This window comes from Dipodomys ordii, unplaced genomic scaffold (genome assembly GCF_000151885.1).
Source record: "Dipodomys ordii isolate 6190 unplaced genomic scaffold, Dord_2.0 Scaffold87, whole genome shotgun sequence".
In the NCBI taxonomy this organism is placed as follows: domain Eukaryota; kingdom Metazoa; phylum Chordata; class Mammalia; order Rodentia; family Heteromyidae; genus Dipodomys; species Dipodomys ordii.
Window position 1 is genome coordinate 4,033,932 of NW_012267303.1, and position 12,491 is coordinate 4,046,422.

Genomic DNA, 12,491 nt, shown 5'->3' on the forward strand with positions numbered 1-12,491 from the left:
AGAAAAAAAGAGAGATTACACCGTGAAATCCCCCTCTGTATAGCAATTGTAAACCAATAATAATTTAAAAATTACTTACCAGCTGGGTGAGATGGGTGAGAAGCTGTAATTTAAGGATCTGGGAGGCTGAAGCATGAGGATCACGAGTTTGAGGCTAGTTTGGGCTATACAGTAAAATTCTGCATGGAAAGGAAACAAAGAACGAGAAGCTGGGTGCTAGTGGCTCACGCCTGTAATCCTAGCTACTCAGGAGGCTGAGATCTGAGGATCACAGTTCAAAGCCAGCCTGGGCAGGAAAGTCTATAAGACTCTTAACTCCAATTAACCACCAGAAAACTGGAAGTGGTGCTGTGGCTCAAGTGGTAGAGCACTTGTCTTGAGCTGAAGAGCCCAGGCCCAGAGTTCAAGCCCCACGACTACCACCACCACCAACAAGAATGAGAAAAAGAAAGAGGAACAAAGGGGAGAAAGGAAGGAATGGAGGGACAGAGAAAAGAAAATTTTTCTCAGCAGGCACTGGTAGCTCACACCTATAATCCTAGCTACTCAGGAGGCTGAGATCTGAGGATTGCTGTTTGAAGCCAGCTGGGGCAGGAAAGTCTGTGAAATCTTTATCTCCACCAAAAAGCTGGAAGTGGAGCTATGACTCAAGCAGTAGAGTGCTAGCCTTGAGGAGAAAAAAAAAAAGCTCAGGGACAGGAGCCAGGCCCTCAGGCCCTGAGTTCAAGCCCTAGGACTGGCCTCCCAAAAAGTCCCTTCCTTGGTAAGGTGAGGAGACAGGCTCATAGATCGGCTGCCCTCGGTGACGGGACTCAGGTAGGAGGGTCCTCTCAATCATGTGGCTGTCACTGGGCCTTGTGGGTCAGATATGCAGGGTGCCACAAGCAGCTGACCTTCAGCCCAGTGACCTGGAAACCAGGCCCAGAGACTGTGTGATTGGTTTAGCCTGGTCTGTTGGAGATCAAAGGAGGACTCCAAAGACTGGCTTTGACCAGGGACCTCTGCCTTCACTCTTCCCCCCGCTTCCCCCCCAGCTATGGGCCTCTGAAAAATCCCTTTGTCACCAACCAGATCCTGCCAACAAGAAGCAAACCGAGCAGACAAGGCTCAGCTTTCAGGAAGCCAGCCCCTGGAAAATCTTGTGCACCTTGTCCTCAATTTTCGTCCCTGGGGGAATCGGGTGACAGTTCGCTGATTCTTCTCTGAGCCAGCCGACTTAGGTGTCTTTTTGTTGTGGCTTTTTAGACACGGTCTCAGGATGTTGTCCAGGCTGGCCTTGCATGTGAGATCCTCTCCTCCCTCAGCTTCCTGAGTGCTGGGATTATAAGTGGTGTGTGTCACCTCACCCTCTCTGGGCCAACAGACTTTGTCTTCGGTCATTGTAAGTTTTCTATGCCTATGTTTTGCTTTAAAAAAAAGTTGACTAGCTAGGTGCCAGTGACTCACGCCTGTCATCCTAGCTACTCAGGAGGCTGAAATCTGAGGATCATGCTCCAACACCAGCCTGGGAAGGAAAGATCATGAGATTCTTATCTCTAATTAACTACCAAAAAGCCAGAAATGGCACTGTGGCTCAAAGAGATAAGGCACCAGCCTTCAGCACAAAAGCTCGGGTACAATGTCCAGGCCCTGACTTCAACCCCAGGACCAGCACAACAAAAAAGAGGGTGGATATAAAACAAAGACACACCACACACACACACACACACACAAGGGGGGGATACGCATCTTGATTGTGTTGGATTAGGGTGCAATTACTGTCCTGTGGCTTTTGTCCTCTTGTTACCGATGGAGGACTCCCAAAAGATCTTGTCTCATCAGAGAAAGAATTCAGAGTTAGAAGCAGGGGTTTAGTGTGAATAGGATAGGCATGCTCTGGGAGGGAATTGGGCAGGCTCGACCTGAGCTACTGCCCTGATGCCTTTAGACTTGGGCTCTTGTGGAGTCATAAACCCTTCCCACGTGTGCAGAGGCGTTGGTAAGCCTGGAAGTCAAACCACGAGTGTCATGGTGGGCGGGGATTTGCTCACCTGCACAGCTGAGTGCCTGTGGATTGCCTGAAGGTCACTCAGTCAACATGGCAGCTGGCCACAAGGTAAGTCACAAGATGTTCCAAAAATCATCTCCAGGCCACTGTTCCCATCGGAGTCTCTTCACTAAATCCTTTCTGGATTTTTCCCCCTTTGCCTATTAATCACTCTGAATGTCTTCCTTCTTACTTAATCTGTTTTAGGCCAGCCACACTTGAGCAGGTGGAAGTGCGTGCTCTGGCCTCCTGTGATCGGTGTTTAATGTCTGGTGACTACTGGAGGTCTCCACGTATTACTTATGCCTGCTTATTTGAAGACTTGGGGGTCACATCAAATCCCTTTAAGTACATAATTTTGTGTTTGTTTTGGTGCCAGGGACAGAACCCAGGGCCTGTGGACATGAAACCCCCACCCCCAGTTACCCCCACTCACTGGGCAGTGGTTCTAGGCGGTCTATCCTGGCCGGATGGATACTGTTTAATACTTTATAACATGAAGGTGTGGCCAAACTTGCCACCAGCGGTCACGCCTAGCTACTCAGAGGGCTGAGAGCTGAGGACTGTGGTTGTTGTGGGCCCTGGCTGACAAATCTGAGAGACCCGTATCGGTGATTAACCCAAGGAAAAATAGGAGTGGAGGTGTGGCTCAAATGGTAAAGCGCCAGCCTCCAGTGGAAAGTTAAGGCCATGTGTTTCCATACCACTATTAGCACAAAAAATGGAGGGAGGGAGGGAAGGAAGAAAGGAGGGAAAGACCAAAGGAAGGAAGGGACGTGAAATCTTATTTGACCTTTACAAAAAATAGAAATAAATACAAAAAATAGAAAGTGAAAACATTTGAGATTTTATTTGACTTTCCCTACTTCATAGAAACTTTCTGTTTCTGCTTTTTGACAATTTTTTAGTTTGTTTCTGGTTGGTTTTTTTTTTTTTTTTGGTCGTGGGTCTTGAACTCTGGGCCTGGGCGCTGTCCCTGGGCTGTTCAGCTCAAGGCAAGCGCTCTACCACCTGAGCCACAGCGCCACTTCCGGTTTTTCTAGTGGTTTACTGGGGATAAGAGTCTCATGGACTTTCCTGGCTGGGCTGACTTCAAACTGTGATCCTCAGATCTCAGCCTCCTGAGTAGCTAGGATGACAGGTGTGAGCCACTGATGCCTGGCTTTTTTCTGGTTTTTTGGAGGCCCAAACTGCCTCCCGCTCTGTCCTTTTTATCTTCTTCTCCGCTTCTGCCTGGGGTTGTTTACCCGGTCTACTGGCCTTTACCCAAGAGTATTGATTTCCGAGTGCCTCCCCAGTACATATGCTGCTAAGCCTTGACTTTTCTCTAGTTAATCTGTCTCCCTTCATGGTTAATTCCCAGGCCCCGGCCAGGGAACCCAACCAGGCACAGAACCTGAGAGAGTAGGGGAGAGACTCCGGGGACAGGTGAGGGTGGAGAGCAGCCGCTGGGGATGCCAGTGGGTGTGAGGAAGGGCTTGGCCGTGGAAGGAGATCACCAGACCGGATGGGGGAGGCTGGAGTGCAGGCCGGGCTGGGGCCTGAGCTCAGCAAGGTGCACTGTCAGCTCAGGTGCGCGCGGGGTGGAGGCTGAGGTGAGTCGTACAGGGTCAGTGACCCTCATGGGGAGTCAGGGCTGGCCTTGCTCGCACTGTATGATCCAGGCTGGCCTCTACCGCCAGATCCTCCCAAGAGCTGGGACCACAGTCTTGCTCTACCATGCCTGGACAAGGGGGTTGCTTGTTAAAGTGCAGCGCCCAGATCCTGTCTGGGGATGGGAAGCTCAGAGCACAGACCTCTGGGGAGAAGTGCAGGTCAGCCAGCCAGACACCAAACCCACCTCCCACCCTGGGGGCCAACCAACACCCAGCTGTGTTGCTGCTCAGCGGGGCCCGGACCACGGGCGGTCGGAGAAGGACACCAGTCAGCACACAAAGGGAAACCGTATCGTCAGAGGCCACTTAGAAGCTGCTTTTGGCGCTGGTGGCTCACGCCTGTGATCCCAGCTTCTCAGGAGACTGAGATCTGAGGATGGTGGGTCAAAGCCAGCTCTGGTGGACAAATCCAAGAGATTCAGAGAAAAGCCAGAAGTGGAACTGTGGCTCAAGTGGTAGAGCACCACAGCCTTGACCAAAAAAAAAAAAAAAAATAGCTGAAAAGCAGCATCCAGGCCTTGAGTTCAAGCCCTGATAGTGACAAATTGAAAGAAAACAGGTATAGGGAAAGGGGCCAGAAGCCCCAGCTGCAGCTGGGATGGACAACAGATGGGGGACAGAGAAGCGGCCGGCGCTGCCAGGCAGATCTCCGGTCAGGCTGAGTGAGTGGGCATGGCCGACAGCAGCCCCCCATCCCCGGGCCCCAGGACACAAATAGCTGCTCCCAAAGAAAGGGCACTGGGTTACGCAAGGCTGCTGGCTCAGAGTTCCCCACTGGGCACTGCCTCCAGAAATAGCCCCGTGATGGGCGGTCATCACAGGGCTCTGCAGAGGCGGGCGGGCGGGGAGCCGGGGCCAGCGGCCTCCCGCATGCCGGTGGTCAGCGCCTCTGGCCCTTTCCTCACAATTCACTATTTTATTTTTGCCAGTGCTGGGGCTTGAACTCAGGACTTGGGTGCTGTCCCCGAGATGTCTTTTTTATCCTTCTTCAAGGTTGGCACTGTACCTGGCACTTGAGCTGGTGAATTGGAGATAAGAGTCACATGGACTTTTCTGCAGGGGCTGGTTTCAAATGCTGATCCTCAGCTCTCAGCCTCCTGAACAGCTAGGATGATAGGTGTGAGCCACCAGTAACCAGCTGAGAATTCATACACACTCACACACACATACACACTATATATATATATATATATATATATATATATATATATATATATATATATGTCAGAGTCAAGGGCAACTCTCAGATGTCTGGCCAGATGGGTGACGGGTCCGTGTGTGTGTGTGTGTATGTGTATGTGTGTGTGTAGGTAGGTAGGTAGAGGCCCCAGTTCCTCCTTAGCTGTCACCTCCTTTCCTGCAGGCTTTTTCTTCCTGCTCTCTGGGCCGCCAGACCATGCCATGGCTGGCAGGTTCCTTGGCACGGTGACCAGAGCACCTCTCACCTTCTGGCACTCTGCCTTTCATGAGCCAACCCCCCCACCACCCTGGAGCAGAGGCAGGTGGGGCTGGCCCGTGTCCTGTCATCAGACTGGCGCTGGCCACCTGCAGATCTGGCGGGTGTGAGGGGAGACTGACCACAGGGGTCAGGAGACAATTTGGACTGAGACACAGGGCAAGGGTTGGTTCCCAGGCTCCAGGGGGAGGGGCCTGGGCAGCCCTGGGAGGGTGCAGGGCTGCACCAGCATCAGCTGAACCTATTCCAACCTGCCCAGGGAGCTAGCTGCCCATGTTCCTAATGGCGCAGAGCCTGGCATCTAGTCTGGGAGCTTGTTCCAGCATGGTCCAGGCACCCAGCCATGGGTCTCGGAGTTCAGGGTGGCCAGTGGGTACCCTAGGAGAGGGAAAGAGGCAGTGGAAGTGGAGGAGAGAGCTGGGGTCACTGTGTGAGTTTGGCCCAGCCTCTGAGGGGGAAAGGAAAGGAGGAGGAAAAGAAAGGAAAAAGGAAAGAGGGCGTGAGGCGGGCTGGGAAGGTGGCTCAGTGGTAGAGTGCTGGCCTAGCATGCATGAGGCCCTGGGTTCAATTCCTCAGCACCACATCCACAGAAAAAGCTGGAAGTGGCACTGTGGCTCAAGTGGTAGAGTGCCAGCCTTGAGCAAAAGCAGCTCAGGGTCACTGTCCAGGCCCTGAGTTCAAGCCCCAGGACTGGCAAAAAGAAAAAAAAAGGGAGGGAGGGAGGGAAAATGGCTAATGTATTATATTATGTGTGTTTGTGTGCTGGTAATGGTGCTTGAATTTATGGCCTGGGTACTCTTCCTTAGGGTTTGTTTTGTTTTGTTTTTTGTTTGTGGTTTTTTTTTTTGGTCGTGGGGCTTGAACTCTAGGTCTGGGCGCTGTCCCTCAGCTCTTCAGCTCAAGGCTAGCACTCTACCACTTCATCCACATCACTTTCAGCTTTTTCTGTGTATGTGGTGCTGAGGAATTGAACTCAGAGCCTCATGCATGTGAGGCAAGCACTCTCCCACTGAGCCATCTTCCCAGTCCCTTCCTTAGTTTTTTTACTCAAGGCTTGTGCTCTGTCACTTGAGACACAGTTCTACTTCTGGCTTTTTGTTGGTTAATTGGAAATAAGAATTTCAGACTTTCCTGCCTAAGCTGGCTTAGAACTTGATCCTCAGATCTCAGCCTCCTGAGTAGCTAGGATTATAGGTGTGAGCCACCGGTGCCTGGCTATTCTTTTTGGTTTAATTTGATAAATGTTATTCCATTATGGGATACATATAATAAGACAAAAATGTATTCTCTTATAGGATACATATAATAAAATGGTTGGCAGGCACCAGTGGCTCACTCCTGTAATCCTAGCTATTCAGGAGGCTGAGATCTGAAGATTGCAGTTCAAAGCCAACCCAGGCAGGAAAGTCCATGAGACTCTTATCTCCAACTAACCACTAGAAAACTGGAAAGGACGCTGTGGCTCAAGTGGTAGAGCGCTTGCCTTGAGCTGAAGAGCTGAGGGACAGTGCCCAGGCCCAGAGTTCAAGCCCCACAACCGACAAAAATAAAATAAAATAAATTCAGGACATATTCTAAAAAATTAAGAAAAGTAAGGGAAGGAGTGTGTTGGTAGGGAGGGGTGGGTGAGAAGGTGGAGGGTGATATCCACCAAGACACACTGTATTCCTAAACTGCTTTGCTGAGTGGCAACTCCTTTGTACAATTGCTTAAAGGTAAGAATAATAATTATTATTTTTTAAAAAAAGAACCACCTAACCAATCATTGAGGGCTCAGGCCTGTCATCTAAGCCACTCAGGAAGCTGAGGGCTGAGCATTGCAGTTCAAAGCCAGCCTGGACAGAAAAGTCTGTGAGACTCTTAGCCTCTATTAATCATCAAAAAGCTGGACGTGGAGTTGTAGCTCAAGTGGTGGAGTGTTTGCTTGAGTGAAAAAGCCAAACGAGGGTGCAAGCACACCACACACACACACACACACACACACACACACACACACTCACGGAGGCACAAACACACATGCCCAAACACACAAGCAGTGCCCTGGTGATAGAGTGGGCATCCAAACCCCTCCCAGGCAGCCTTCCCTGCCTGCCAGCCCAGCCCCCTCTCTGGGCTCCACAACTCACATCTGAGTTCATTGCTCAGCGCAGCCAGATAAGCGGAAAAGGTGCTGCTAAGGTTGGCTTCCCGGGAGCCTGTGCACCCCAAACCACAGCTCGGGACCCACGGCCCCCAGATTCTACCAGAAACATCTTCCTTTCCTGTCCAATTTGTGGCTTCCCCCCTCGCAAGGCCAAAATCAGACACCCCAGTCTGTCCTGGAACCCGCAGCCGGATGTCAGTCCCCCATATTGGTCTCAGTTTCTACTGGCCTGAGTGAGCCCCAAAATGCAGGCCACCAAACGGAAGTCCTCACAAATCCTTTCTGGATGTGGTGGCTTCCACCGGTAATCCTAGCTACCCAGGAGGCTGAGATCTGAGGATCAAGGTTTGAAGCCAGCCTAGGCAGACGTCTTCCATCAGCAAAATAACCAGCAAAAACCTGGACTGGAAGTGCGGCTCCACAGTGGCTGAGTGCCAGCCCAGCCAGTGTGAGGCTCCGAGTTTAAATCCCAGTCCTGCCACCAAGAGAACAGGCGTTGGTGGCTCATGCCAGCGTGTGCGTGTGCATGCGTGTGCAGGCCGTGGGTGGAGGCCGGATGCCAGGCCTACCGGGAGCAGCACAGCTGCACAACCCCAGGCAGTGAGGTCCGGGCCATGGATCCAGATGCCTCTTTCGGTGCCACTGGTTTCCTGTTTTGCAAGGTGATGGGGACACAGCGGCAGCTGAGGTAACCAGAGGTCAGGTGAGGCTCGGTGCCAGGCCACCCGGGGCTGGCCAAGTGGTAGGTGTGCGTGGAGCAGGCCCAGTGCCCTCAGGGGGCTTGGCTGGGTGCGCCTGGCTGGGGGTAATGGTGGCCCAGAACCTCATTGGCTTGGGCTGGAGCTGACTCCAGCCCAGGGGGCGGGGCCCCAGCAACTGCAACCTGCATGTGCTGCCCCTTCCCCACCAGGGCGCCTCTGCCTCCTCCCAGCCCCCTGCCATGAGCCACCTGGAGGAGAGGGAGGACCACCTCTGGAGCTGCCTGGAGGAGGAGGACAGCTGGAACCTGTCCTTCTCCGGCGCCGGCTTCCTGGGCCTCTACCATGTGGGGGTGACCTACTGCCTGAGCCAGCGCGCACCGCACCTCCTCCAGGGTGCCCGCCGCATCTACGGCTCCTCCTCTGGGGCACTCAACGCGCTCAGCATCATCTGTGGCAAGTCTGTGGGTGAGTCTGGTAGTACCAGGGTGTGGAGATGGGGGAGGGTATGGGGAGGAAGGCCCAATCGTTTATTTTACCATGACCAGTCCTGGGTCTGGAACTCAGGGCCTGGGCTGTGTGCCTGAGCATTTTGTTTTTGCTCAAGACTGGCATACTACCACTTGAGCCACAGCTCTACTTCTGGCTTTTTGGTAGTTGATCCGAGATAAGGGCCTCGGGGACTTTCCTGCCCTGGCTGGCTTTGAACCATGATCCTTAGAGCTCAGTAGCTGGGATTACAGGCGTGCGCAGCAGGCACCAGCCAATACTGATTCTTAATGGGAAGGGCCTTGTATGCTCAGAAGGCGCTGGCTCCTGGCACCATACCCTAAGATTCCGGCAGCCAGCCTGGCCCCAGGCTCACTCCGTGTGGCCTGGGGAGCGTGGCCTCCCTTTGTGCAGACAGGGGCTCTCCGAGGGCTCAGGCTGGGACTTTGTTCCCAGGGGCCCTTAGGGGCAAAGATTTAGAATTTGAACCCAGGCTTTCTATGCCCAGGATTGGGCATGGCAGGGGGGCAGGGAGAAGAGGAGAGAGAATGAGGGAAGGAGGAAGGGAGGGAGGGAAGGGAGGAAAGGAAGAAGAGAGGCAGGAGGGTCCCGGGCAGCTGAGGATGCCCCCTGCCCGCTGCCCCTGCAGACTTCTGCTGCTCGAACCTGCTGGGCGTGGTGAAGCAGGTGGAGCGCCTGAGCCTGGGCATCCTCCACCCGGCCTATGCGCCCATCGAGCACATCCAGCAGCAGCTGCAGGACCACCTGCCCAGCGACAGCCACATCCTGGCCTCCCGGCGCCTGGGCATCTCCATAACCCGCTGGCCCGACGGCCAGAACGTCATCGTCACCGACTTCGCCACGCGGGAGGAGCTCATCCAGGTGAGAAGGTGTGGGTTGCGGGGTGCGGAGGGGTTGCAGGGCGTGGGGTCACCCCCACCCCATGCCAGTGCCACCTTGCCTGGGGGCCTGGCCAGTGCCGAGCCAGGGACCGGAGCCCCTAGAGTCTGTTCACACAGGAGACTGGCGGCAAGGCCCTCAGAGGAGCCCCTGGGGCACAGGGCGGGCCGGGGAGGGCCACGGCAGTCACCTCTCTCCAGGGCTGCTTTCCAAAGAATCCACCCTCTCCCCTTCAGCCCAGACTCCTGAGCATGTGGCTCAGCGGCTGGACATTTACTGAGCAACTATCACATGCTGGTCAGATTTTAGGTCCTGTGACTGTGGTAGGCACTGGAACAGATAAAAACAAAAACAAAAAGACCTTCTGCTGAGCACGGGGTGAAGCAGGGGCCTCCGTTCCCAAGCCAACCCGGGCAAGCTGACCAAACTCCTGCCAGAAAAGCCAGCCAACTACAAACAAGAGAGCCAGGGCGGGGGTGGGGGCTGCTCAAAGGGCAGCCCAAGACCCTGGGTTCAGGCTTAGCCCCATCAAGAAAGAAAATGTAGGTCCCTGCCTCTGTCCCAGGTGGATGGGGCCCAAGGGAAAGAAAGGGTCCTGGCGTGGAGGCTGGTGTGTGTGTGTGTGTGTGTGTGTGTGTGTGTGTGTGTGTGTGTGTGTGTGTGTGCACGTGTGCGCGCATGCGCGTGCGTGCATGGCCAGGCGCAGTCACAGCTCTTCTCACCCACCCTCTCCTGGTCTTTACTGCCACCCACACCAGGGTCCCCAAGACAGAGCCAGCTTGACCTGGGTGCCTCTGACAGAGGGGTGGCTGGAGCCACCAAGTCTGTCGCAGCGTCCTTGCCTGCCTGGTACAGGGCGGGCTCACTGGGCAGCTGCGCTGTCTGGGGGTGGCCTTGCCTGCTCCATTGGCTCTGAGGCAGAGCCTGCACGTGAGTGTGCATGTGTGTGCACATGTATGTGCATACGTGCATGCATGCAGTGAATACATGCGTGCATGCATGTGCATACGTGTGTGCATGCAGTGAATACATGCGTGCATGCATGTGCATGCGTGTGTGCATCTAGGTAAGGCGTGTGATTAAACACCCCACAGTACACAGGATTGTCCTCTGCCCCCCAACAATACCCAGCCCCAGGTGTCACGCAAATCAGAGTCTTATTTCACGGCTTTTAACAGCAGGACTTGTTGGTGCCTTTACTGCAGCGAGCAGATGCCATTTCCCAGTGGGTAGAGGAGAGGTGATTTGTTGGGGTTAAGATGGGTGCCAGAGAACTGCCTTTGGGAGACAGGCCTGGATTCTTAGCACAGAAGCCAGCCCAGTAGTTGAAATGCTCAGTGCCTCTGTGTGTCTTTTGTATGTGTGTGTGGTGCCAGTCCTGGGGCTTCAACTCAGGGTCTGGGCACTGTCCCTGAGCTTTTTCACTCAAGCCTAGCACTCTTACCAGTTTGGGCCACAGTTCTGCTTCCAGCTTTTTGGTGGTTCATTGGAGATAAGAGTCTCATGGACTTTCCTGCCTAGACTGGCTTTGAGCCACAATCTTCAGATCTTAGCCTCCTGAATAGCTGGGATTCCAGGCGTGAGCACCAATGCCCTCTGTTTAGTGAGATGAGTAGTGGGGGGCAGCAAAGTACTCTCAGCAGAGGTAGGGGGGTGAGGGAGCTGGGTTTGCTTCTTCCTGCTCAGGACCCTGGCAGGACAACAGCACTGTGCCCAGAGCCGGCCGAGCACCTACACAGGAGTCCTCCCACCTGTCTCCTAGGCCTTGATCTGCACGCTGTACTTCCCGTTCTACTGCGGGATGATTCCCCCTGAGTTCAGAGGGGAGGTGAGTGTGTGGCCCTCCGCGCCCAAGCCTGGCCTTGACCCCTGGCAGCCCTGCAGCACGCATGTGTCTCCAGAGCTGGGGGTGGGGGGAGGCCCTGCTCTGTGAGCACCGCTGCCCACAGGCCCCAGGGCCCCTCCGCAGGGTGCTGGGTGCCCTTCTCGGCCGGGACGCCCCGCACCCTGCATTGCAGGGCCTGGCTGCAGAGTGGAGTTCCCCAGAGGGTCTGCCTGGGCAGCCAGTGCCATGGGGCGGGTGGAAGGGGGCACGGCAGCCCGCCCACCCACCCTCCTCCATTCTAGCGCTACATTGACGGGGCTCTGAGCAACAACCTGCCGTTCTCTGACTGCCCCTCCACCATCACCGTATCGCCCTTCCCCGGGACCGTGGATATCTGCCCCCCGAGCAGCTCGGCCAGCCTGCACGAGCTCAACGCCTTCAACGCCAGCTTTCAGATCTCCACCACGAACTTCTTCCGCGGGTTGTTGTCCCTCATTCCCCCCAAGCCTGAGGTAGGTCTGGCCAGGTGCGGGAGGCTGATGGCAGGGGAGCCCCTGCGCCCCAGACTCCGAATCCCCACAGGCTCTGGGCCCTCGATCCACATCTGGGGTTTGGGTGGCCTCTGGCTGTTCCTTCCATCTGTGAGCAGACATCAGTCAGCCTGGGCCCAGGTGGGGTGGGGACGTGGGGGGGGGCGGGGAGAGGCTGGGAGCCAGAGTCGGCTCCCGCCCCCCCCCCCCCTGGGCCATCCTAGACAGGGCTCTGCCAGCACTGCCTCTCATCACCTCCATTTCTGGGGATCCTCACTGAGAGTCAGAGACATGAAGCAACTTACTCAGAGTCATACAGCCGGGAAATAGCAGAGCTGAGATCCAGCAGTCCAGACCGGCAGTGTTGGCCGTGGGCGGGTTGCGGCACCAGGTCGTGGCCAGGTTGCTTCTTGGAGGGGAGGCAGAACACAGACTCACACCAAAATGGATAGGAAACTGGAGTTCCTGCCCATAGCTGACTCTCCCTCATGTGCGGGGCGCTATTGTTCACCCCTTAAGTTCTGGTTTACTCCGGGGCTCCTCTACAGCCCTGGGCTCAGCAGAAACTCTTTGCCCCATTGTTTTTTGGTGGGGGCTAGTCCAGGGACTTGAACTCAGGGCCTTGGTGCTGTCCCTGAGCTTTTTCACTCAAGGCTAGCACTCTACTACTTGAGCCGCCGCTCCACTTCTGGCTTTTTGATAGTTCATTGGACATAAAAGTCCTATAGAGCTGGGCACCAGTGGCTCACTCCTGTAATCCTAGCTATTC

The 12,491-nt window shown here is 54.9% G+C and overlaps 1 protein-coding gene across 1 annotated transcript in view; it reads left to right on the forward strand.

The window, feature by feature from the left end:
- Window positions 1-2,077: 2,077 nt before the first annotated feature.
- The window catches only part of Pnpla5 (patatin-like phospholipase domain containing 5), a 16,146-nt gene continuing 5,732 nt past the window's right edge, over window positions 2,078-12,491 (forward strand). Inside the window, exons 1-5 of the mRNA XM_013025736.1 lie at window positions 2,078-2,095; window positions 8,191-8,446; window positions 9,117-9,349; window positions 11,130-11,195; window positions 11,495-11,704. Coding sequence (XP_012881190.1) covers window positions 2,078-2,095; window positions 8,191-8,446; window positions 9,117-9,349; window positions 11,130-11,195; window positions 11,495-11,704 — 783 coding nt within the window. The remainder of the gene's footprint in view (window positions 2,096-8,190; window positions 8,447-9,116; window positions 9,350-11,129; window positions 11,196-11,494; window positions 11,705-12,491) is intronic.